Source organism: Tachyglossus aculeatus, chromosome 4 (assembly GCF_015852505.1).
Source record: "Tachyglossus aculeatus isolate mTacAcu1 chromosome 4, mTacAcu1.pri, whole genome shotgun sequence".
Lineage (NCBI taxonomy): Eukaryota > Metazoa > Chordata > Mammalia > Monotremata > Tachyglossidae > Tachyglossus > Tachyglossus aculeatus.
In genome coordinates this window covers 105,542,229-105,570,142 of record NC_052069.1, presented here as the reverse complement: position 1 = coordinate 105,570,142, position 27,914 = coordinate 105,542,229, and the positions used below count along the sequence as shown (strand labels likewise).

At 41.5% G+C, this 27,914-nt stretch overlaps 1 protein-coding gene across 3 annotated transcripts in view; it reads right to left on the bottom strand.

Moving 5' to 3' along the window:
- Positions 1 to 6,394: 6,394 nt before the first annotated feature.
- Positions 6,395 to 27,914, bottom strand: part of RAB14 (RAB14, member RAS oncogene family) — a 39,759-nt gene continuing 18,239 nt past the window's right edge. For 2 of the 3 annotated variants that reach the window (XM_038744651.1, XM_038744652.1), the window contains exons 2-8: positions 24,124 to 24,182; positions 22,621 to 22,674; positions 19,522 to 19,699; positions 17,192 to 17,258; positions 13,196 to 13,283; positions 12,745 to 12,775; positions 6,395 to 9,374 (exon numbers count right to left, since the gene is read on the bottom strand). In XM_038744651.1, the coding sequence (XP_038600579.1) occupies positions 9,197 to 9,374; positions 12,745 to 12,775; positions 13,196 to 13,283; positions 17,192 to 17,258; positions 19,522 to 19,699; positions 22,621 to 22,674; positions 24,124 to 24,175 (648 nt within the window). In that variant the 5' untranslated portion in view covers positions 24,176 to 24,182 and the 3' untranslated portion in view covers positions 6,395 to 9,196. Of the gene's footprint in view, positions 9,375 to 12,744; positions 12,776 to 13,195; positions 13,284 to 17,191; positions 17,259 to 19,521; positions 19,700 to 22,620; positions 22,675 to 24,123; positions 24,183 to 26,193; positions 26,298 to 27,914 lie in introns of those variants that run through there. The other variant, XM_038744650.1, reaches the window with a different exon arrangement.

Below are 27,914 nucleotides of genomic sequence, written 5' to 3'. Positions count from 1 at the left end.
GCTTTATTTGGGGACAGATGACCCCCGTTGAGCCCGCTGTTGGGTAGGGACCGTCTCTATATGTTGCCAACTTGGACTTCCCAAGCGCTTAGTACAGTGCTCTGCGCACAGTAAGCGCTCAATAAATACGATTGATGATGATGATATGTTGCCAACTTGGACTTCCCAAGTGCTTAGTACAGTGCTCTGCACTGATATATATATATATATATATACACACACACATATACACACACGTATATATATACGTATATATATACATATATATACACACATATATATATATACATATATATATACATATATATACATATATACATATATATACACACATATATATACATATGTTTGTACATATTTATTACTCTATTTTACTTGTACCTATCTATTCTATTTATTTTATTTTGTTAGGACGTTTGGTTTTGTTCTCTGTCTCCCCCTTTTAGACTGTGAGCCCACTGTTGAGTAGGGACTGTCTCTATATGTTGCCTACTTGTACTTCCCAAGCGCTTAGTACAGTGCTCTGCGCACAGTAAGCGCTCAATAAATACGATTGATGATGATGATATGTTGCCAACTTGGAATTCCCAAGCACTTAGTACAGTGCTCTACACTGTATATATATACACACATATATATATATATATATGTATATATGTTTGTACATATTTATTACTCTATTTATTTTACTTGTACATATCTATTCTATTTATTTTATTTTGTTAGTATGTTTGGTTATGTTCCCTGTCTCCCCCTTTTAGACTGTGAGCCCACTGTTGAGTAGGGACTGTCTCTAGATGTTGCCAATTTGTACTTCCCAAGCGCTTAGTCCAGTGCTCTGCACACAGTAAGCGCTCAATAAATACGATTGATGATGATGATGATTCTCAACATCCTCCTTGACCTCTCGGCTGCCTTTGACACTGGGGACCACCCCCTTACCCAACCTTGGCTTCAGCGATTATCTTTTCATGTTTCTCCTGTTATCTCTCTGGCTGTTCATTCTCAGTCTCCCTTCCCTCAACTGTGGGGGTCCCCTTCTATTCCCTATCTACACTCACTCTCGTGGAGCGCTCAATAAATACGATTGATTGATGTATATATGTTTGTACATATTTATTACTCTTTATTTTACTTGTACATGTCTGTTCTATTTATTTTATTTTGTTAGTATGTTTGGTTTTGTTCTCTGTCTCCCCCTTTTAGACTGTGAGCCCACTGTTGGGTAGGGACCGTCTCTATGTGTTGCCAACTTGTACTTCCCAAGTGCTTAGTACAGTGCTCTGCACACAGTAAGTGCTCAATGATTGATTGATTGATGTATATATGTTTGTACATATTTATTACTCTTTATTTTACTTGTACATATCTGTTCTATTTATTTTCTTAGTATGTTTGGTTTTGTTCTCTGTCTCCCCCTTCTAGACTGTGAGCCCACTGTTGGGTAGGGACTGTCTCCATGTGTTGCCAACTTGTACTTCCCAAGCACTTAGTACAGTGCTCTGCACACAGTAAGTGCTCAATAAATATGATTGATGTATATATTTTTGTACATATTTATTACTCTATTTTACTTGTACATATCTGTTCTATTTATTTTCTTAGTATGTTTGGTTTTGTTCTCTGTCTCCCCCTTCTAGACTGTGAGCCCACTGTTGGGTAGGGACTGTCTCTATGTGTTGCCAACTTGTACTTCCCAAGCGCTTAGTACAGTGCTCTGCACACAGTAAGCGCTCAATAAATATGATTGATTGATGTATATATGTTTGTACATATTTATTACTCTTTATTTATTTACTTTACTTGTACATATCTATTTTATTTTGTTAGTATGTTTGGTTTTGTTCTCTGTCTCCCCCTTCTAGACTGTGAGCCCGCTGTTGGGTAGGGACTGTCTCCATGTGTTGCCAACTTGTACTTCCCAAGCGCTTAGTCCAGTGCTGTGCACACAGTAAGCGCTCAATAAATACGATTGATTGATGATTGATTGGAGACCTCATTCGCCCCCATGGCTACAACCACCCCCTCTATGCGGATGATATCCAAATCGGCATCTCCAAGCCCGATCTCTCTCTCCCTCTCTCCAGTCTTGCATCGCCTCCTGCCTTCATAACATATCTACTTGGGTGTCCTCCCATCACCATAAACACAACACGTCCACAACAGAGCATCACTGTCCATGGCACCACCATCCTTCCCGTCTCACAAGCCCATAACCACGGCATTATCCTTAATTCCTTTCTGCCATTCAACCCACAGAGAAGCAGCAGCAGCGTGGCTCACTGGGAAGAGCCGGGGCTTTGGAGTCAGAGTTCATGGGTTCAAATCCCGGCCCCACCAACTTTTATTTTGTCGGTATGTTTGGTTCTGTTCTCTGTCTCCCCCTTTTTAGACTGTGAGCCCACTGTTGGGTAGGGACTGTCTCTACGTGTTGCCAATTTGTACTTCCCAAGCGCTTAGTACAGTGCTCTGCACATAGTAAGCGCTCGATAAATATGATTGATTGATTGATTGTCAGCTGGGCGACTTTGGGCAAGCCACTTCTCTGGGCCTCATGTTCCCTCATCTGTCAAATGGGGATTAAGACTGTGAGCCCCCCGTGGGACCACCTGATCACCTTGTAAACTCCCCAGTACTTAGAACAGTGCTTTGCACGTAGTAAGCGCTTAATAAATGCCAAAAAAAAAAAAAACCCACATATTCAACCCATCACTAAATCCTGTCAGTCCCACCTTCACAATCGAGCTAAAATCCCTTTCGTCTCCATCCGAACAACCACATTAATCCAATCACTCATCCTATCCCACCTGTATTACTGCATCAGCCTCCTTGCTGACCTCCCAGCCTCCTGCCTCTTCCCGCTCCAGCCCATACTTCACTCTGCTGCCCGGATCATTTTTCTACAAGAACATTCAGGACGCATCGCCCCCGCTCCTCAAAAGACTCCAGTAGTTGCACATCCACCTCTGTATCAAACAAAAACTCACCCTTGGCTTTAAAGCACTCCACCACCTTCCCCTCTACCACCTCACTTCTCTCCTACAACCCAGCCCACACAACTTCCCTCCTCTAGTACTAACCTTCTTGCTGTGCTTTGATCTCGCTTATCTCACCCCTAACCCACTCCTGGAACCCCCTCCTTCCTCAAATTTGACAATTACCACCCCCTCCAACTTCAAAATCTTATTAAAGGCACATCTTTCCAGATTAAGCCCCACCTTTCATCTCCCACTCCCTTCTGTGTCACTGACTCGTTCCCTTTGCTCTTCCCACCTCCCACTTACGTACATATCTGTAATTATATTTATTTGCATTGCTGTCTGTCTCCCCCCATCTAGATTTAGGCTCACTGTGGGCAGGGAATGGGTGTTTATTGTTGCATTGTACTCTCCCAAGCGCTTTAATACAGTGCTCTGCACACCGTAAGTGCTCAACCTTTTAGACTGTGAGCCCACTGTTGGGTAGGGACCGCCTCTATATGTTGCCAATTTGTCCTTCCCAAGCGCTTAGCACAGCGCTCTGCACATAGTAAGCGCTCAATAAATACGATTGATGACGATGATGAACAAATGCTGGAGTGAAGATCCATTTTTCAAAAACCGCTTTAGAATGTAGACTATCCCCTTGCATGACACAGTACTCTTTTGCCTCGAGCGAATTTTTCATTGTTCCTTTATTTTAAATGGTTGGTATTCCTCGTGTGTCTGATTTTCGGACATATCACTCTAGCTATGGAGATAGAAATTGTACATAATGTAGCATTTACCCTGGAATTCTACCCATACAAATGGATGAGAAGCAGCGTGGCTCAGTGGAAAGAGCCCGGGCTTTGGAGTCAGAGGTCATGGGTTCGAATCCCTGCTCTGTCACGTGTCTGCTGTGTGACCTTGGGTAAGTCACTTAACTTCTCGGAGCCTCAGTTACATCTGTAAAATGGGGATGGCGACTGTGAGCCCCACACGGGACAGCCTGATCACCTTGTATCCCCCCAGCACTTAGAACAGTGCTTTGCACATAGTAAGCGCTTAACAAATGCCATTATTATTATTATTATTTACCCATACTAATGGATCAAGCAGAAGACAACATAGTCATTTGGGAAGGTTATGCTCTAGATTCTCCTCAGATGCAATAAAGCACAGGCATAATTAGAAAAGCAGTGTGGCTCAGTGGAAAGAGCCCGGGCTTGGGAGTCGGAGGTCGTGGGTTTTAAACCCAGCCCTGCCACTTGTCAGCTGTGTGACTTTGGACAAGTCACTTCTCTTCTCTAAGCCTCAGCTGCCTCATCTGTAAAATGGGGATGAAAGACTGTGAGCCCCACATGGGACAACCTGATTACCATGCATCTCCCTCAGTGCTTAGAACAGTGCTTGACACAGTTAAGCGCTTAACAAATAACATTATTATAATTCCTAAACACGCACTTCATCATTTTCCCTGCACCATTCTGAAATGGTACGGTGCTGGTACGGAACTGTCCCATTTAAACCAAGGCGGAACATTCCCACTCAACATTTTCTCTTTCTATTTAACAGCTAGGTTGCCCCCAAACCGGTCCCATGAAAGCTAAACTTGACTTTATGCAGTAGGGGTGGTCAGATTCACTTTACCTCTTATCGAAGCACTCTCCCACATGCTTAGCACATCGCTCTGCACTCAGTAAGTGTTCAATAAATACCATTTAGTATACAAATACCATTATTGTCTGTGGCTCCCGGTGAATTTCACACACTGGACATCAAGGTAGTGCTCTGGTCCCTGTTAAAGCGTGAAACTAGTAGTAGAAACACTGGTTACTCGCCTGTAGTAGTTTTTCCTCTGAAAATTCCCTGCAAGGATGAGCAACTCCCCAGTCCCGCGTCCCAGATGATTTCAGCCCTGCCAGATCTGTTTCTGCTGGTTTTTTTAGTTCTCCTGAGTCAAGGTAAGATTGATTTTTAGCTCTCCTGAGTCAAGGGAAGATTGATGCACTTTACCCCTGCTGCTAGAGGAGGAAAACCCATCCAAGCCCCAAAGGGAATCTCGCCGTTCCTGACGTCTGCAATCCCAAGTCCTTTTCCAGAGTTCCCTTTATCGCCGCTGCTTTGGGGTCAAAACAGTGTCCCAGACCTCCAGGGGACGGGGAGGGTCCGCTCTAACCTGAGTGCTCGGTAAGGAAGAAATTCGCCCGAGGGAGAACCTCGGTGTGGCCTAGTGTGGAAAGGGCCCTAGAAGTCGGGTGCCCTGGGTTCTAATAATATGGTATTTGTTAAGCACTTACTATGTGCCAGACGCCGTACCAGATCTGCCACTTGCTTGCTGTGTTATGTTGGGCAATCACTTGACTTCTCTGGACTTGTGTCCTCATCTGTAAAATGCAGAATACCCACAGAGTTAGGCCCCCAAGGGACAATTCCCACCCATATTCTCTCCTGGTACTTAGTACAGTGCAGTACATACAACAAGCACTAAATCATCATCAATCGTATTTATTGAGCGCTTACTATGTGCAGAGCACTGTTATTAAGTGCTCAGCGCTAAATCCTGTGTGTCAAGAAAGGAGGGGGGAGAGAGGACAGGTGCACTGCGGCCTCCTCCTCTCTCTGGCAGGAATTTCAAGTGGAAAGGTTCCACGGAGCTATAATCCCTGCCTTGCTTCAGGAGGGTCAGCAGGAGAGATTTGCAGATAATAATAATAATAATAATAATTGGCATTTGTTAAGCACTTACTATGTGCAAAGCGCTGGGGAGGATACAGGGTGATCAGGTTGCCCCACGTGGGGCTCACAGTCTTCACCCCCATTTTACAGATGAGGGAACTGAGGCTCAGAGAAGTGACTCGCCCGAGATCACACAACAGAAGTGGGGTCACCTCACTAGAGCCGGAGGGAGGAGGCCACTTAGAGACAGGAAAAAAAAAATCCTGTCTCCTTTGCTCCAGCTAGGAAATGGCTGGGAGTGATCCATACTAAGGCTGAGATGGAGATGGTTGGCCTCCACCTCTGAATTCAGCGCTTAGAACAGTGCTTTGCACATAGTAAGCGCTTAATAAATGCCATCATTAAAGCCAGATTTAGAAGAGTGTGACCTATAATAAGACCACTTAAACAGAAGAACTAAGGCACAACTGTAATACAGGACCACATGGCTACCTTTGGCTACAGGAACTCCAAACCAGCTTTTCCTTGGAATTTTCTAACTCATTTTAATTGAAATTTCACTACTTAATCTTAGTGAACCCCTCTCCTAAAAAACCAAACTCTCATCTGCCTCTCCAGAATATGCTTTTGTATTAACAAGACTTAGAATTTTCTACAGGACCGCTAATGACAGAAATTTGCTATTCCCCAACTTCAACTAAGAGGAATAATCTTAGTATTGCAGGTTAACAACAACAACAAAAAATCAGTTACAGCATTGAACACGTACTTACTTTATTGTACAATGAAAATTACTTGAACATTGTACCGGAATGTAATCTAACAGCATAAATAAATTCTGAGCACCAGTTACAGACCGGGGGCCTCCTCTGTAGTAAACAGCCTGCAACCTAGTAAAAGGCAGGTTAATGAAGTGTGAACCCGCAAGTTGCGATCGCAATATTTACCTCCCTCTGCAACTGAGTTTTTACTGGTTGGTGCCAGGAAATCAAACTAGCAAGGGAAATTACTAAATCCACTCCATCCGCCTCTGAATATTCCAACTCATCCTAGGGAAACCAAACATGCAGGCAAAAGCAGAATTTGGCCCCTTCTGTTAAAAAACAGCCCAAGAATTCCACCGGCCCGGTGTGCTCATGTTACACCGAAGTGAGATGAGAAAGTCAAAACTGCCACTGAAAAAGGACTGTATGATCTATTCAAAGGGTAAAACCAGGGGACCGCTTGGAGTGATCCCGGTAGACGCCACATTACAGTTGCTTTACACAATAAATAAGTGTCCTATCCTTTTTTTATGCTACTGAAAACGTCTACGGCAAGCAAACACGTTGACTCTGGGATCTAAATCCTGTCAGCTCAGAAAATAATGCGACTGATTATAATTTAATCTAGATACAGGTACTTTATTTACAAATATTTAGAGTAATAGCATTTAGTTACATCAAATGGAGAGTACAGCAGTCCAAACAAATCCTTCTGTCACAGAAACCGGAAGGCCCACTGTAACTTGGGGAATTAGGGTATTGCACCTTCAACCAGCTGTAATCTCTGCATCGTGATTTCTACCGTGTATCTCAATGGGGTTTTTTTTTTATACATATATATATACCAGCAGAACATGGTCCCTGGGCAAAGCTCCTTGGGGTGCAAGTTTCAGCAAAATGCAGGATCAACTATAATCCTTTAACAGTATATACCAATCTCCTTCAGGAATCTTGTTTAAAATAAAAATTAACCAGGCAAAAAACGAGGGACAGTGCACGAGTTACCCAGATCCTGGTGTCTGCACATTCCAGTTTTGGCTTTTAATTTAACATCGACTATACTCTGGTACCGCTCTCTGCTTACAACTCTGAAAGATAGAGGATTTCATTTAGCGCCCGTAAACAGAAGTTTAAAAAACCGTTCTGAATTTTCAACACTGCAGCCGGACTACGTGCGTTATTCTTCTATGCTTCGGGTTATTTGATCATCCTGAAAGCAACACCTTGCTCCTCACCCTTCTGGCCATGAATAAATGCTATTCATCCACAGAAATGAAATAGGTGAGAGTATTCCAAGTCAAGACTGGCATGGTAATAATCCCCTTATCTTCTGAAATGCACAGTCTGCTCTGAACGGTCAAACCAGCTAGTATACAGTAAACAAGTTCACTTTATCACGTCTGCATGTGCATTTGAACACTATTGAAATGCTTTCCCCTTTTACAAAACGACTTATGCCAACATGACATATTAGCCCCAGAAAGTGCTAACTGAAGGAGGAGAATGGCTTTTAATTTCACTGTAGCGTTAAAAATGCACAAACACTAGTTAAAAATCCTTTCACGACAGACCGTCTAATCCGGCTGTCCAATTCAGAAGCTGACCACCGTTCCAAAAGATAAAGGTATAAAAGCTTAAAATGTGCAATAAACCCAGCCTTTTTTCTTCTATACAGTAAGGCAGGAAATGCAGCCCGGTAATGCAAAAGTGTCTACGAAAGAGAAAAGCAGGTTAGCACAGTTGATTGCACAAGTACAGGGTTAATAGGACAGCAGATATACCACAGTGCAAAGATGGAACAAGGATATTATCATTAAATGCTGCTAGTGTTAATCTTTTTACATCGGGATGTTCTTCCCCAGAATAATGTCCCCTGCCAGCAAATGGATGCTCCCAAGACAGAAGCTCTAAGGAGTAAAGCCAATATAACTGAGTGAACTGCAGTTATTTTCCATTTCCTTGTGTTAAATGGGCCTAACATGGTCACAGATACGTCATCCTGTACAAACTGATATTTCCTTATATACTGCTCTAATGCCAGTAATCGATTTATTTTCTTCATTAAAATCATATACACAGAAAGTATGTTAGTTCGATTCCTTCAATTTTATACATATTTACGTTCCATTAACAAATGTAAAAGATAAAATGGCCCAAAAAGGTAAAGTTCTTGAGCACAAGGAAAAAAAAAAAAAGGGAAACAGATTTTTTTTTTCTCCCTGTGACAGGCTAAGACAGAAGTAGATGAATACCCCTGCAGCAAGAAAACCCCACACGCCAGGGAACTTCAACAAAAAAATAAAAAATACAGTTACAGAACCCCCTTTCTACCGTCAGAAGTTATTTCACAGCAAATAAATTGATCCGTTACAATGAACATACTTAGAGGTTATAGATGGGGACAAAGGCTTAAAGAGCCCATCAAATTAAACCGTACAAGGGAGACGAAGCCCTGCCAAAAAAAAGTGTAAAAATCATGAGTCCGGCATCAGTGCTCAGTTTAAATCATGTATTGGTGACATCTATCACAAGGACAATCAAGGAAGGAAAAAAAAAAAACTTCTAGAGATTTACCATGCAGGAGAGATTACTCTACTTGCCTCTGATAACCTGATTCCGTCTAAAGTTGTTTAGCAGTTTAGTATTTGTGTTAAACTGTTTTCTCAGCGGAGTTTTTTTTTTTTTTTTTTTTTTAATGAAACCCAGTAAGGTGTACAGAAGACAATGGGGCAGCAAAAAAATACTGCTTCCGACAGGTGAAAGGTCAGAATCGGGGCTACGGCAGAGGGGTCACTAGCAGCCGCAGCCTTCTCTCTGCGGTTGGGGTTCGCTCGTCAGGCGTCCTCCCTGCGGAGCTGAAGGTTTGTGTTGCACCCCAGACTCTGCGGCATTCAGATCCAGACTCCCGTCTTGGATATTCTGGTAGATCTTCTTGGCGGCCTCCAGGAAGGCATCCTCCACATTCTCTCCCCTAAGGAACAATTAACATGTTGAGGGGACAGGGCTATACTCCCCAAATACATTTTTTTTTTTTTTAAATTCACGAGCCTATTCGCATCCTCCACATTCTCTCCCCTAAGGAACAATCAACATGTTGAGGGGACAGGGCTATACTCCACAAATACATTTTTTTTTAAAATTCACGAGCCTATTCACCCTTTCTTTAAAAACCTCTTTCCAGGGACTGGATAGTCACCCACCGTGATCTTTAAACTCAACAATCTGTAACTGGAAAACACCGTGCACTGAACGAGGGGAGACGGGGCCTGTGTTAGTGCGTTCCTGCCTCTACAAAAGTGTGCATTATAAACCTCACACCAATGTAGGAGGATCATCATCATCATCATCATCATCATCATCAATCGCATTTATTGAGCGCTTACTATGGGCAGAGCACTGTACTAGGCGCTTGGGAAGTACAAACTGGCAACACATAGAGACAGTCCCTACCCAACAGTGGGCTCACGGTCTAAAAGGGGGAGACAGAGAACAAAACCAAACATAACAACAAAATAAAATAAATAGGATAGATATATGTACAAGTAAAATAGAGTAATAAATATGTACAACCATATATACATATATACAGGTGCTGTGGGGAAGGGAAGGAGGTAAGAGGGGGGGATGGAGAGGGGGACGAGGGGGAGAGGAAGGAAGGGGCTCAGTCTGGGAAGGCCTCCTGGAGGAGGATACACTGGAACGAGGGGAGACAGGGCCTGTGTTAGTGCATTCCTGCCTCTACAAAAGTGTGCCTCACCCCAATGTAGAATAATAATAATTTTGGTAGTTGTTAAGCGCTGACTCTGTGCCAAGCACTGTTCTAAGCACTGGGGGAGATAAAAGGTAATCAGGTGGTCCCACATGGGGCTCACGAGTCCTAATCCCCATTCTCCAGATGAGGTAACTTAGGCACAGAGAAGCTAAGTGACTTGCCCAAAGTCACAAAGTTGACAAGCGGCGGGGCCGGGATTAGAACCCATGACTTCTGACTCCCAAGCCCGGGCTCTGTCCACCGAGCCGTGCTGCTTCTATATATTTCAGCGCTTAGTACAGTGCTCTGCACACAGTGAGCGCTCAATAAATACGACTGAATATAGGTAGCATAGGATAGGTAGCAAACACGGTGAAAAGCTTCTGGTTTTAACCAGGCTGGCAGAAAATTTCCTTAAATCTAAAAAAAAATTTTAGGGTTTTATCTTAAAATTGAAGTCATGAAGACAATGCATGTAGGCTTTTAGACTGTGAGCCCACTGTTGGGTAGGGACTATCTCTATATCATCATCATCAATCGTATTTATTGAGTGCTTACTATGTGCAGAGCACTGTACTAAGCGCTTGGGAAGTACAAATTGGCAACATATAGAGACAGTCCCTACCCAACAGTGGGCTCACAGTCTATGTTGCCAGCTTGTACTTCCCAAGCGCTTAGTACAGTGCTCTGCGCACAGTAAGCGCTCAATACATACGATTGATTGATTGATTGCAGATATGAACTTGAAGGCCACGCTATATATTCTTTCCAAGCTTGAAAAGCTGATTCAAAACGGCTCCAACATTCTGAGCTTCAAAGAAAGGGGCTCCACCCGACCACCCTAAAATCAATCCTATTTACTGAGCCCTATGTGCAGAGCACTGTACTAAGTGCTTGGGAGAGGTACAACAGAATTAGCCGATACGTTCCCTCCCCATAACGAGCTTGACAGCCCCACGCAACCACCAAAAAGCTCTGGCAGACAACACGTGTCCCCCTAGGCTCTCCCCAGCCCATTGCTGCCATGGGCTGGAGTAGGAAGCCGGGGGAATCAACCAACTTGTACTTCCCGAGCGCTTAGTACAGTGCTCTGCGCTCAATAATACGATTGATTGATTGAATCAGCAACATTCAACCAGCCTGGGACCCAGGTGAGCGCCAACCCTCTGAAGGCCATGGCCCCTGTCCCCTGCTTTGAGGTCATCCAGGACCATATTGGGACCAGGCCCAGTCTGCACCCTTCGGACTGGGGATTCCTCGCTCCATTCCACCCGGAGAGGGAGTTCCTCTGCTGAATCCCCTCCCATCCCGGGGATACCCCTCAGGCTCTGCAGCTCCTCGGAGCTACGGGAGAAAGGAGGTGGAGGGATATCAGCAAGAGGTGGTCTTAACAGCTGCACCATGAAGCCTAGGAAAGCTCTCCCCGATGCCTGAGCGGCCCGGCCGGAGCCTGTGGCTGGGATTGGGACAAAAAGGAACCGTTTTCTGTTCTGAGCGGGGAGAGGAGGATCCAGCTGCCCCAGAGGCCTCATTGCGCCCTTGTCCTCCACTGGTGGGTCCAGATGGGGAGGGAGGGGGCCACACCACTGCTGCCCTTGCTTAGCCACGTGGGCACTGCTCCCTCACATCCCTGGGGAAACGAAAGGGAAGTGGAGAAGAGTGGAACCTCAACAAGGCCAATCAAACCAGTCCCTCCTTCCTTCCCTCTAACAGTAATAATAACCGTGCTATTTATTTAGTGCTTACTATGTGCCAGGCACTGTACTAAGAGCTGGGGCAGATACAAGGTAATCAGGTTGGACACAGTCCCTGTCCCACACAGGACTCATAGTTTTAATGCCCGTTCTACAGATGAGGTAACTGGGGCAAAGAGAAGTTAAGTGACTTGCCCAAGGTCACACAGCAGACAAGTGGCAGGGCCGAAATTGGAACGCAGGGCCCTCTGACCCCCCAGGCCTGTGCTCTCTCCACTAGGCCATGCTTTTTTCTGCCCCTTTCCCTGCTGCAGCAACAGCTGTTGCCACAAACCAGCCATGCAGCTCAGGGACATTTTCCCACCGTACGATGTTGCCAGAAAGGGCCCCCATAAAAACCAAGTATTCCTGGGTCCCTAAGGACGGTTAATCCAACCCAGGCACCGTCAAGCAAGCATTGTACTGGGGTGCAGGCGTTGTCATTATAAACCTTTAGATTTACAGAGAACCAAGATATGTTAATGTGTATTTAAATTATACGATTGGCTCTGCGTATACCACCTGCTCAAAGGTTTCATTTTGTTTGACTCAGGCACAAAAAGGTTGCCAACCTCTGAGTATAGACTTGATAGCATCTATTTCCACATCTCCTGACTGAAGACCAAAGGTCTTGGAAAAGGACCTAGTTTAAAGATTACCGCAAGTTATTAAATCCCTTCCGTACACCTTTTCTACAATCAACTTCCAAAGTCAAGCCTAAACTGTGTAAAAAAACTAGTGTGATAAAATATTTCATTCCAAACATTATTTAGTGAAATCTTTATTCACTGAAACATTTTTCTTGATGTGTAATTAAAATCTATTTGACTTTATGATCAGGCTATGGTTATACTTACGTTTTTGCACTTGCTTCAAGGAACAATAAACCTAAAGAGAAAATGTAAGCCATTAAGATACTTTTGTAAAATACCTTAAGAAAAAAAAAACAACTTGGCAGGAATTCTAGCTACAGTTTGAATGTACCTCCCCAAGGAATTTTGATTCCTATCACTGGAAAAAACAACATTCAGAGGTGGGAGGGAACAGAAAAGGTTTTCATCCTACACCCTTTCATTGGACAGGGCCACCAAGACAAGTTGTCCTATATTAATGGTGGACACATTTGTAGCTTTAACCTTAAAGAGGAACCTTAAAGAAAAACTTTTACCTCATCCTCGAGATTATTTGAAGATTGACTGAAGATTTACAATTAAAGTGCCCAGTAATTTTCAGTCAGCAAGTTTTATCTTTTTCATTGTAGTTGTGATGTGAAAGCCATTTTAGACAACACTTCCAAAAGAAACCCACCATTTTCTTCAGCAAACTGTTTGGCTTCTTCATATGTTACGTCCCTCTGTGCTTCCAAATCTGCTTTATTTCCTATGAGAATTATCACCTGTTGCAAGACCAAAAAACAACACTGAAGTAGTCAAAAACTACAACCAAATAAACTGTTACACGCAAAAGCCCAGGATTTGAAAAATGGGCCAGGCTTAGCATAAGAAGATGAAATGCCCCCCTGAAAATACCTGCAGGCAAGTATGAAATCTAAAAAAAACAAACAAAAAAGCCACCTTACAGTCCACAACTGGTAATTTTGTTCTCATTACTAACCCTCAACTCCCTCATATGCAGGGTGGAAAGGATACGTAGTGTGGGGAAGACTGCGTCAAGTTTTGAGCAGTATAATAATTTTTATAGGTTGATTTTTATAACTATCTTCATAGTTAAACTAAAAGTCAAATGACTGCCTTGAAAGGTTTTCTCTCTACCCACGACACTTCCACTTTTGAGACAGGGACGGCTTGGCTCCATGTTCCATTTGGCAATATTACATGGACCAAGTTAATACTTTTATACTTAATACTTGAAATTAATACTTTTTGCAAAAAGCCTCCTCAACCAGAGGTCCTCCTTCTAGAGGGCTGCCCAAGATCACGGCCACCTGCAGATTTCTAAGCGATGGGCCACGCCAAACTGGTCGAACAAAGACTATGTCCTCCATGGAGTCTGCATGCTTAGTACAGTGCTCTGCACACAGTAAGCGCTCAATAAATACGATTGATTGATTCCCCAAGAACCCCATCTCCAGCTAATTAGGCAGCAATGCGACAAAGTGTCAACAATTGCACATCAAGTGCACCACCCATGAGCCCTCCCCCATACCTAAACACTTGGGGATCCACTTGAATTCCTGCTCAGAACCAAACAGCGTTATAACCGATATATGATTCAAGCTGGGAAGAAGACTGTCAGCCTATACAAGATGCTACTTCCCACTAAATATGGGTTAAATTTTATTTTTAGAAAGGGGAAAGGAAACAAGTTAAATTCTGCTATTTGAAAAGTTTGAACAATCTCCAATGCACTGTGGCTTTATCATCATTAGCCTCTCTCTCATATCCCTCTCTCTGATCATAACCTTCTCACCTGCCTCCTCACTCACACTCCTCTCCCCCGTAAATCTATATTACTACCTCACAGAGACCTCCGCTCTCTTGACCCCATCCATCTGTCTGAGCGCCTCACACCCCACCTCGCCTCTCTTTCCTCTCCACCCAGTCTTGATGATCAGATTACTGCCCTCAACTCTACCCTCTCTACTCAGCTCGACTCACTCGCTCCCCTTTCCCTTCGCCGCTCTCATACCACTAACCCACAGCCCTGGATCACTGCCACTGTCCGCCTCCTTCGCTCTTATGCTAGACCTGCGGAACACTGCTGGCGAAAGTCTAAACATCAAGCCAACCTCGTTCACTTCAAGTTTATCCTTTCCTGCCTTGACTCTGCCCTCTCCTCTGCCAGACAAAACTATTTCTCCTCCCTTATTCACACCCATGCCCATCATCCCCATCAGCTCTTCCATACATTTAACTCCCTTCTTAGGCCCCCTTTTCATCCCCCTCCTCCATCCCTCAACCCCAATGATCTGGCCTCCTACTTCATTAGTAAAATTAACTCCATCAAGTCTGAGCTCCCCAAAATCACTCCTCCCCCTTCTCCAACCCCCCTGCTCTCAACCCTCTCCGGTATTCTCCCATCCTTCCCAGCAGTATCCTCAGATGAGATCACCTCCTTCAAGTGCTACTCTGCCCCCCTGTACTTCTGACCCCATTCCCTCTCACCATATGAAACCTCTCGCCCCGTCCCCCCCTCTCATCTTATGAAATCTCTCGCCCCATCCCTCTTTCCCTCCTTAACTTCCATCTTCAACCGCTCACTCTCCACTGGTTCATTCCCCTGACTTCCAACATGCCCACGTCTCCCCCATCCTAAAAAAACCCTCTTGACCCCACCTCCCCTTCTAGTTATCACCCTATCTCCCTCCTACCATTCCTTTCCAAACTCCTTGAACGAGTCGTCTATACCCGCTGCTTCAAATTCCTCAATGCCAACTCTCTCCTCCACCCCCTCCAATCTGGCTTCCGTCCCCTACATTCCACCGAAACTGGCCTCTCAAAGGTCACCAATGACCTCCTGCTTGCCAAATCCAATGGCTCCTACTCTATCCTAATCCTCTTCGACCTCTCAGCTGCCTTCGACACTGTGGACCACCCCCTTCTCCTCAACACGCTATCCGACCTTGGCTTCACAGACTCCGTCCTCTCCTGGTTCTCCTCATCTCTCCGGCCGTTCATTCTCAGTCTCCTTTGCGGGCTCCTCCTCCCCCCCTCCCATCCCCTTACTGTAGGGGTTCCTCAAGGGTCAGTTCTTGGTCCCCTTCCGTTCTCTATCTACACTCACTCCCTTGGTGAACTCATTCGCTCCCACGGCTTCAACTGTCATCTCTACGCTGATGACACTCTGCCCCTGCTCTCTCTCCCTCCCTTCAGGCTTGGGTCTCCTCCTGCCTACAGGACATCTCCATCTGGATGTCTGCCCGCCATCTAAAACTCAATATGTCCAAGACTGAACTCCTTATCTTCCCTCCCAAACCCTGCCCTCTCCCTGACTTTCCCATCACTGTAGACAGCACTTCCATCCTTCCCATCTCACAAGCCCACAATCTTGGTGTCATCCTTGACTTTGCTCTCTCGTTCACCCCTCACATCCAATCCGTCACCAAAACCTGCCGGTCTCACCTGCGCAACATCGCCAAGATCCGTCCTTTCTTCTCCATCCAAACCACTACCTTGTGGGTTCAATCTCTCATCCTATCCCGACTGGATTACTGCATCAGCCTCCTCTCTGATCTCTCCCCACTTCAGTCTATACTTCACGCTGCTTCCCAGATCATCTTTGTGCAGAAACGCTCTGGGCATGTTACTCCCCTCCTCAAAAGTCTCCAGTGGCTACCAGTCAACCTATGCATCAGGCAAAAACTCCTCACTCTCGGCTTCAAGGCTGTCCATCACCTCGCCCCCTCCTACCTCACCTCCCTTCTTTCCTTCTACAGCCCAGCCCACACCCTCTGCTCCTCTGCCACTAATCTCCTCACTGTGCCTCGTTCTCACCTGTCCTGCCGTCGACCCCCGAACCATGTCCTGCCCCTGGCCTGGAATGTCCTCCCTCCGCACATCCGCCAAGCTAGCTCTCTTCCTCCCTTCAAAGCCCTACTGAGAGCTCACCTCCTCCAGGAGGCCTTCCCAGACTGAGCCCCCTCTTTCCTCTCCCCCTCCCCATCCCCCCGACCCTACCTCCTTCCCCTCCCCACAGCACCTCTATATATGGTTGTACAGATTTATTACTTTATTTATTTTACTTGTACATATTTACTATTCTGTTTATTTTGTTAATGATGTGCATCTAGCTTTACTTCTATTTATTCTGATGACTTGACACCTGTCCACATATTTTGTTTTGTCTGTCTCCCCCCCCAGACTGTGAGCCTGTTGTTGGGTAGGGACCGCCTCTATATGTTGCCAACTTGTTCATCCCAAGCGCTTAGTAGTGCTCTGCACACAGTAAGTGCTCAATAAATACGATTGAATGAATGAATGAACATCAGTAAAGAAATAATTTAGGGACCACTGTACAGAGAACTGTACATGGCTGAAAAGTGTTAAAAAAAGGAACAAGACAGACACTGATCTCATGGAGTTTACTATCTGATGGGGGAAGGGAACAACAAATGATCATTTCATTTATATAATGTCTTCCATTTTCATATTAGCTTTCAACAAAATTCCAAAGCTAAATAAAAACTAGTACAGCTAACAGAAATATAAATTATCCTAAATACATTAAGAATCATCTGAACATTTTATTTTTATTTTTCTTGGGACCAAAAGACCATTAATTTCAGTCCCTTTCCTGCACTAAATAGACTTAAAGTTAATTTAAACAAAATACCACGGAACTTACAGTATTTGGATTGGTGAGGTTCCTTGCATCTGTCAGCCAACTGCTTAAATGGTTATATGTGCTTCTTCTGAAAACAAGAGAGTAAAAAGCTGTAATTTTTACATACGGTTTGCCATATCACACGTGCTTTTTTGGTAATTAAGAATGGAGAGAAATAGGATATTGCAAAAATATTTGCATTACACGTTTTACTCCACTTCTTCAAGACCATAGGTATTATTCTTTGGACATTAATAATTAGCATTTTCAAGGATGGCTATCAAAACCGTTTTCAAATATTTACTTGTTGAATCCCAAGATCCCAATCTGATACATTAAGGTGATTTGAGACTACCCTGCAACTATTGGTAATTACTTATGTTTTTAGGGTGACTTGGAGACAATTCAAAGCATATCCTTATATAGGCCAGAATGGCAAGTGAGCCACTGGATATAAAAGTTTGAATAAAAAGAAGTCTGAGTATCATTAACTCTCTGCTTTCATTAAGTCTAACTGGAGCATGCTGACCCTCACTCTGGGGGATGCTGAATTATGGAATGAACTGAGACCTTCAAGTGAATATATAAACCTATAGTTATATCTAGATATATCTATATACATATACACACACACCTACCCTACATTAAAGAGGAAGGACAAAAAAGCAGTCATTGTCTTCGTACACAGTTGTTAAAGCAAAAAGACGAAATACCTACATACCTTATTTTGAAGTATATGAACAATCGTTGTTCAGGAAAATATTTTAGGCCCCTTAAAACCCATTCACAATAATATAGGACTGGCTGACCTAGGCCTTGCAAACCATTCCTAGATTCTTAATTTTTAATGGATTAATTTACCCACATGAAGAAGTTGAGGCATTCTCTTCGACTTCTAACTTGCTTATGAAGTGACTGAATAAGTCTGGTATGAAGACAAAACACTGCCTTTCACATTTTTCCTTTTTTTTTTAAAAGAGATAAAGTCTGACTGAGTGGAAAGATTCTGGGACTGGGAGTTGGGAAACTTGGGTTTGAAAACTAGCTCCAGTACTGTCCTCCTGTGTGACCTTGAGCAAGTCACAACCTCACTGGGCCTGAGTTTCCTTATAAATAAACTGGGGATAAAACTGTGTGCTTCATGTAGGATGGGGGCTTTGTCCAACGGCAAAACTGATATCTAAGACAGCACTTAGCATGTAATAAATCTCCTAAGTATCAACTCTTCTCTACCCTGAGTGTTATTTAAAAAAGACCTCCAAGCGCAAAACAAATGAAAATGGTTTGAAAAGGTTCAAAACAACAATGACTTTACTACAATTATCAATACATCTCAGTGTTTATTCTGAAATGCTTTAAAAATCCAGTTTCAGGTTTGAGTGTATTCTTGGTTCAGTCACACCTACAAAAAGTACTTCAAAATAAAACAGAGCAAGGACTCAGCCAAAATTGTTCCGAAACACTTTTCTTCCTTCAACAGGAATTCTGGTTCATTGAATTTTATTGAACCCAAGTTGTAAAAATTAACAATTCTAATCATAATTTCTGATGGAAGCCAATCTAAGCTGATAATGGCTGGGATTAAAACGAATTTTTAAAATCAGTCATAGTTAAACTCAAGCTAGGTCTTATTTAAAAAAACAACCCAACCCTTATTACTCACTTCCTCCTGCTCTTAGGGAATACTACCAATCAATTTAGAACCTTCTGTATTATTCTTAGATTTTTATGCAAATACAAGACACTTTCAGAGTTAATTCACTATAGGGCACACTTCAAACAGCAAAAGAAAATCATTTACCAGAAGATTCAAGTTACATCATATTAAAAAAAAAAAACAAGTGCTTTTTTAGGGCTCAGTATTTTTTTTTACCAAATAAAGCAATAACTGCCTCCTCCATTTACTGCACCTGCTTAACCTCAATCACTCTAGGTGTTTCACTGTCTATCCTTAAGAGAACTCTCGATTCTAGAATTTACTGATCCTTTGCACCATACATGTTCTACTCTAAAACCCTGAAGGCAAGGTGTGTATTCTTTCCATTCAACCTGAAAGCTCTAGTGCAGATCTTCAGGTGGCAGTTTGAATTAAAAAAAAAAACCAAAAAAAAAAACCCAAAAAACCCCTTCGAAATCTTACTCAAATGCTACCTTAATACAGCTTCTCTTTGTACCAAACCTAGCTTTAGGTCTCTTTTTTCTTCTTTGGAGAAGGACTACATACTATATAGTTAAAGATGATGGTACAAATTTTTTTATTAATTTATAATGGAAACCAAGGAGAAAAATCATAAAAATCACAAAACCCAAATGTAACAACTTCAAGTGGGACAGAGGCAGTGACATCTTACCTAGTAATATCGTAGACCATGAGTGCTCCTGCTGCTCCTCTGTAGTAGCTTCGCGTAACAGCCCTAAATCGCTCCTGTCCTGCTGTATCCCAAATCTGCAGCTTGATTTTCTGTCCACTAACTTCAATTATTCTTGTACCAAATTCGACACCAATTGTGTGAGGGCAATCAGCCATAACTGTCATAAAAAAGGAAAAGATGACTAAACACAGTACTTGAATTAAAAGTCATTTATCTTTCTGTCAACACGTTTATCTTTCTGTCTGTAAGAACAAATGCAGGATCCCCCAAGTTTAGAAAACTGGAACTGAACTGAGAAAAATATACCTTCTAAAACTAAACGGGAGACTCGCATAATGCCCAAATTATCAAGGCAGAGCATGTTGGCAGTGCAGTAGTTTGGATAGTCTTTGGTAAGAGCTGTGTGTATTTGAAATCAATCACTCACTGGTATTTATTCACTGTGCACTGTACTCAGCTCATGGGAAAGTACAATACAGCAGAGTTGGTAGAGGCAATCCCTGCCCAAAGGGAGGTTACTGTTTATAGGGTGGGAGCCGGGGCCAGCAATAAAACAGATTACAGATGGGGGGAAATAAAGGCTCCAAAAAGTCAATCAATGAATGATACTGTGTGCTTATTGCATGCACAACACTGTACTGGGTGCACTGAAGAGTACAATACAAAAGAGATGGTAGACATTTCCTACCCACAATGAGCCTGCAGTTTAGATAGTAAAATAAGTCATGGATATGTAAATAAGTGTTATGGGGCTAAGGATGTGGTGAACATCAAGTGCTTAAAGGGTACAGATCCAAGTGCACAAGTGATGCAGAAGGGAGGGGAAGCAGGGATAGGAGGACAAAAAAGAAGGAATAGGTAAACTTGGAGAGGGCAGTTCCCATGGAGTGCAGGTCACAGAGCAGATTGTGGAGGGTGTCAAGGGGAGAACTGAAGGATTGGAAGTGGGTAGGAGGGTGTAGAAAGATAGTGAGGGAATTGCAAGGAAGGAAATGAGAAAAAACATATCCCAGGGAGCAAAGGAATGGACTTATGACCTTCTTGTCCCACAGTAAGTGACAGTCCTGGGCAGAGTCACTTCTCTTGATAAAGTGGGAGAAAGAGCTCTGGTCTCTTTTTCTTCCCAGATTGATCAATTGCTGGGAGGAAGGAGTCTTTACCTCTGGCTGGCTCCACATGGGTAAACCCTTACCTCCTAATAAAGCTGACTGGAAGGCAGGTCAGGGAAGTGGAGGGGTTTGGTCTATGTTAAGAGTTTTTTCTACTGTAAATCTTGGTTTGTGGTTTGAAATGTCTATTGAGTTTACTTTGTACTGAGCATTCTTTCCAAATGTACCAAAGATTAAAATATAATTTAGCAGACCTAGGTAACCAGAGTTTTATACAGTTCTTCAAAGTGCTCAAATACAGTTCCCCTTTCATATTCCAGCCACAATCCACCTCTCATTTACTCTTTCTGAATTGCCTGATCTGAAGAAGGGTGATTATTCATGTGACTAGGCATTTTAGTAAGGTGGCTCTTATCTAACAGAGTACCTGAACACTGGGGCCAATGAATTCAAATCACTAGTAATTTGCATGGCTGACAGAGACCTAAATATTTAGGGTCTGAAAAATCAGCCTGGCCAATAAAAATTCTGAGTAAAGAAAATGAAAATGTCCACAGCCCCAATACTGTATTACTTCTAAGTTATTAATTCATCAGATACATCATCAATGTAAGATCATTAAGTGAGAAATGGCTCAAAGAATACTGGGCCCAAATAACTGCTTAACTACCTAGAAAGCTAATATACACAGAGTATGATGTAAATTCTCCTCTCCCTTGTAAAACAATCTCTACAATTCCTGGATAAACAATTACCCCAGCTGGAAGCTGTCATAATTAGTGTTTTGGTTAGAACAATGTTAGGAAATGTTAAGCTATAGTCCTCTGTCAACACAAGCCTATTTGGAGGAGATTTGTGTGCATGCTTCCCTAATGCAACCCCTGCATTAACGGAGAACTGCACCTAGAGTATTTAATTTTCGAAGATGGCTCATATTCAAAACACTGAAGTTCTATATTAACAAAACTGGGAGGGCAAAGAGAAAAGGGGAGTCAGAGTTGACTATACTGATTTGACACTTATTTATAAGTACATAACACTTATTTACATATCCATGACATATCACTATAATCACTGCTGACAAATAGATTGACTGACAAAATAATACTGGGCATTAACAGAAGTAGGCTATGCTATAATCAGGAAACAGTCACCCTGCTACATTCTACACTGGTCAGACCCTTATGGCGATGTATATCATTTTGTCCAGAACATTTTAAGAGTGATATAAAGAAACTGGGGAGGCTCTGAGCAGAGCAAAACAAAAAACCAAAAAAAATTAGAGGAATAAGTAAAATAGTTTGAGGAAAACGGGACTCTTTAACCTGGAGCTGAGAAGTCTAAAGGATCAACTCTTCGAGCCTAATAAGGTGTAAATGGAGAGAGTGCTAATTAGTTGTTGTCCATGTGCAGAGAGGATACAACAGGAAATTAAGTTAAACATGAAAGATTCCAGCTAGACATAAGGAAGAACTTCTCAATTGTCAGAATGATACATGAGTGATAAAGACTCCCAAGGGAGACTGAGGTGTCTCCATTCCTGGAGACCTTGAATAGACAACCATCTGACCTGAATGATTTAAAAATCATTCACATGGCTCAAGACACCTGATTTCTGACCATCCCTTCTGACTGATTTTTTGTTTTCAATGGTATATGATTCTAAACTCTAATCATCACAGCAAAAGAGTACAACGGAGTAGTTAGTTTGTTACAACTCTCCTTTTGAAATAAGATAAACAAGAAAATATATTTTCAGTTACAGAATTAAAATGATGTGCTTTCTTGACTGACAAAATCTGAATTCTCAGCCCAATCATTTGAATAACATGAACACAACTAAATAGCATGGCTAACTAAATATCTCAAATTCAACACAAAGGCTTAACTACAGGCTTGGTTTCCAGAGTATAAACACACAGTTCGCTTGAGGTATTTATTAATGCCATATTCCAAGTATAAGACTTACATTTTTTTTCTGTAAATTGATGAAGTAAGCAGGACTTCCCAACTCCCATGTCCCCTGTCCAAAAAAAAAGAAAAGAAAAGAAAAAGTTAGGAGTCTGATAGCAAAACCACGCTTTCATTATTCAGACCTAATTTCATTTTATGTACCACACTATCAAATGAAATGACAGAATGTGTAAGAAAGTGCTTACTTTATCCTTCTGTGGTTGGTATGAGGGAGACAGATTCAGCAGATGTGTCATATAGACAATGCAAGGGAAAATATTGGTTGGTACTTTAGGTATCTTGCTTTCAATTATTCCCTCGCCCCAAATTGGTGCTACCCAATTTAGCACACATTACAAAGAACAAAAAGCCTTCATTTAACAAAAGCACAACTTTATTCACGGAAAACGGCATCTCTGATTTCACATGCACCTTTTCTTGGTAAGGGATAAAATTAATATAAACATTAACAGTTAGTCTTTGAATTAGTCTCCAAGATGAGAATTTGAGAATCAGCATGGCCTACTGGATAAAGCTCCACCACTTGTCTGCTATGTGACCTAGGGCAAGCCACTTCACTTCTCTGTGCCTCAATTACCTCATCTGTAAAATGGGGATTAAGATTGTAAATCTATGTGGGACATGGACTGTGTCCAGCCCGATTATCTTATATCTACCCCAGTGCTTAGTAGAGTTCCTGGCATATAGCAAGCACTTAAATGCCGTAAAAAAATTAACTGATCCATTAGCACTTTCATTTTTACTTATGACAATAATAATAAAAGTGGCATTTGTTAGGCACTCAGTATGTGCCAAGCACTGTTCTCAACACTGGGGTAGATACAATATAATCGGGCTAGACAAATCCCCTGTCCCACAGGGGGCTCACAGTCTTAATCCCATTTTACAGATGAGGGAATTGAGGCACAATGAAGTGACTTGCCCAAGGTCACACAGAAAACAAGTGGCAGTGTCTGGTCCTACGGACATCTAGGTCCATGCTCTATCCACTGGGAAACACTGCTTCTAGGTACTGTATGCACAACAGTGTACTAAGAACTTGGGAAAATGCAGTAACATTTCAGTTTTAAGTCCGTAACCAAAATGACACTACGCTATATGAAACTGCACTAATAAATCTGAATCAAGTAGTCTATATTAATTTTTCAAGTGCAGGAGAGCACACAATCTACAGTTTCAATTTTAGGGTTCAAATAGCCAAGAGCAGCTAAGAAATTATTCTGTCATTCCAATATTATTCAATGTTTAGATTAAGAAATGTCATTACAGGGTTTCCATTACCATTTAAAATAAAGCCTATGAAACATAGTATCTAGTTTTATATAAGCTTACAGAATTTAAAAGATGCATTACCTTATTACAAAACTTAACCTTGTAGAAGAGAATCTTGCAATAACAAATGAATGCTAAACACCTTATTTTGATATGTCCTAAAAGCAAATATTAAGAAACAAGGCTTCATTTATACTTTTGGCTTCAAAGATGACAATTAACTTACCAATAATAATGTACTTGAAGATGTAAGAGTAGTTGTACGGTGCAGTTGCCATTGTGGCACTAAAAGTAAAGAAAATTTTGTTATTTAAGGAGCAAAATGGATCCAATTTATCCGATTTGATGGATTTAGATTAATTCCAATCTCTTCTTAAAAAATTGTTACTCAGGTTTCTACAGAAGAATAGTAACCCCAATTGTGAGATGAGAAATTACTGAAAAATCAAAATTTAACATGCATAAACAATTCATCAGCGATGTCAGATGTCAAGGCTGAATCTTCAACAGAATTCACAAAATATCATGATGGGTTAAACCTTAGGACTGTAACATTGCACAGCTATGAATCTACTAGGCTTCACACCTACTCAATAGGGACTTTTTTCCTCCTGCCAGGACAGGATTCTGAACCCCCCAAAGAGAGAAATTTAAAAAAAAAACAACCCTAAATAAATTTCTAGGTCCCATGCCTCATTCATTCAGTCAATTGTATTTACTGAGCACTTACTGTATGCACAGCACTGTACTAAACGATTGGGAGAGTTCAATATAATAGACACATTCTCTGCCCTTACTAGTGTTACACTCCACACTCTGCTAATCACCTATTAAAGATTTTGGTGAAATTGGGAAATTGCTAATGTTTAAGTTTGAGATGGATAATTGGTTTGGTATACATGGCATGTGTTGATATTTAAACCAATAGTTGCTTACTGTCAATGTTTTAAACAAGAACAGCCCCAATTCTAGCATTTCTTGAATAAATAAAAAGGTATAACCAATGGAGGTCAATGCATTTATAACCTTCTATGGGTAAATATGTGTAAAATAATGGTTTCAACAATTGCAATTAATAAGATTTGGGCACTGGAGAATCTATATTTATGTTTATGACAGCATAATAACCCTGGGTTGGGAATATGAAGAACTGGAAACAATTTCTGCCACTTGCATAAATCAATTAACTAGATGGTATGCTTGTTGTGGGCAGGGAACATGTCTACCAACTCTGTTATACTGCACTCTCCCAAGTGCTTAGTACAGAACTCTACATAGTAAGCAAGCACTCAATACAATTGATTCCTTAATTTTCCCTTAAGTAAAATGAGACAAACAATACCTTATTCAACCCTAATTTATAAGGCTATTGTGAGACAAAGATACTTGTGAAGTCTTGTACACCTGAAAGTTCTTCCGTTCTTAGGAACACCACGTTTAAATTCATATCATTTTCACGTAGCAGGGCAAAATGCTTCACATCAAGAAAGTCATACAATTTTATGGTAAGGTAAATTTAAATTCTACTTATTAGGCACTGATTCAAGCTTCCCATTTCACATTGAGTACTAAGACCAAGAAAATGTTAAAATACCTTCTTTTGTCAAAAACACATTATATCTTCCTCAGCACTCATTCAAAATTTTGAACTACAAATTGTGCCAAAGGTAATTTCCTTTTGTGACAGTGGTATCAACCCTCATAGTCCAAAGAAAGCAACAGCTGTAATCTCTCTAGGCTTCAAACAAGGCTTGATTCCTTACTACATGTTACCCTCCTACAAAAATGTGAAAGTATGGTCTTGACCGAACTACTAGATGAATCAAAGGTCACCCCCAAAAGGCAGTTACAATATCTACATCATTGTGGGGGAAGGAAGCAGGAGAAAACAATCTCTCACAGTGCTTTGTAACCAAGCAAATTTCAAACCAGGAAACTATTCCTGGGATTGTGCATATAATTCATTTTGGAGCAACAAAATGATTTTAAAATGCAGTGGAATAGGAATTGGGACTATATGGCTTGGAGAAGGCCACCTGTTAAAGGGAGTAGGATTATCAACTCTACAAGGCTTTTATGGTGTGAATTCTAATCAATTCTTTCTTTTGCTTTCATTTAAGTTTCTTCCTCATCAGGCCTCCCTGGACATGGAGAAGAGATTTCAAACCAGGCAAAACCCTTGCCTCAAGATGATATTGTAATGGCTTACAAAGAGATAAGGGAGTTTCTATCTCTGGGGATCTTTAAGGAAATAACAGACAATCAACTGCACTAAACAGTTTAATCATTCACTTGCCTGGAGGCAGGAGGCTGAACCATCTCCATAGGTCCTATTTCAGTTAGTCTATATTTACTGGAAGTTTTCCAAATAGCTTTTATTTTCAGGCACAGAACTAGAACCTCAGTTTATGAAGTTTGGTAAATAATAGTTCTTTTCCTCTTGTATTGACATGCATCAACAGTCAGCTATAAGAATGAAATGGGCATTATTTAAATATGAGTTAGAGTGAGTGAAAACTGGTGGCATAAGAATAACTTTGTGTGGTTGTGAAATCTTAGTCATAGGGCTGAAACACATAGATAGGGAGGCCATCTAGTCCTGCTGTCTTGCAAAACCATTTTTTCTTACAACCTCCAGAGAAGTTGATTCCACAATGTTAGTAATCTACTCCAGTGTCCAGCAGTCCTCTTTCTCTTCCTAAAAACTTCTACTTGTTCCAGCAATGATGATAATACTAACAATAATAATATTTATTAAATGCTTACTATTTGCCAGGCACTGCATTAAGCCCTGGGGGAGACAGAAGATAATTAGGTTGGCTCACAGTCTAAGTAGGAGGGAGAGCAGGTATTGAATTCCCATTTTACAGTTGTGGAAATTGAGGCACAGAAAAGTGACAAATCCAGGGTCACACAGCAGGCAAGTGGCCAAAGCTCTTTCCACTAGGCCTTGATGCTTCTATGTTAATGGAAAACAGATGTGCCTCTACAGTCTTGAAAATCTAAATACTGTACTTGTCTCAATTTTTAAATCCTGAAATTTTTGAAGAAAATGTAAGCAGTTAGTGTACATCAACAATTAACAACAAGGAGCCTTAAGTATCATTCACCCAGGAAAAGTAAGAATTTGTGCCAAATAGTAATAATGCAGATTTCTAAAAAAAGAATTACTAAAGTCCTTTCAGAGAAAGGAAGTCTGGTAAAAAAAATTCAATTGGTTCATAAGTAGTTGGTAATGTTTATATAGGGGTCTCATATTAAGCTAAATAACCAAAGTGCTTTCTGTACACAATGGAATTTAAATAGTACCTCCAAAACCAACAATTCACTTATTCAATAGCTACAACTGGGTCAAGCTATAGCTGCTTGAGAAATAATTAAATTTATTGAAAAATACCAGAAAATTAAAATAAGGTTTAAAAAGTTGACCTCACATTTTTTGACTGTCACTTGCCTGCTGTGTGACCTTGGGCAAGTCACAACTTCTCTGTGCCTCAGTTCCCTCATCTGCAAAATGGGGGTTTAATACCTGCTCTCCCTCCTACTTAGACCATGAGCCCCATATGGAAACTGATTATCTTTTATCTATATCCCAGTGCTTACTGTAGTGCTTGGCAGAATAAGTGCTTAAATTCCACAATTATATTATTATTATCTCAATCAAGTTATACAACCCTTAATAATTTGAGCATTTCTGAACCTGATTTAAAAAAAGATCTTATTTTCCAATTTCTAAAATATTGAGAATTCCGGCTCAAAAATTTCAACAAGTATTGGTGTATGGCTACAAAATTCAGTTTTAAAAATGGGTATTTGATTAAAATGATTAAATTCTTTTACAGTTAAGGGTATTACTGTAAATTATCCATTAAAAATAACTATCCTTACATCCATTTCATGGTATACTTTAAAAAATGTCATTCTCCTTCCACATATTAAACTGAAAATAAAGTTCTTCTGTGCCTTTCTTGTTAGTGTAACATGTCGCATTCATGGATGAATTTTCCTCTGCATCGC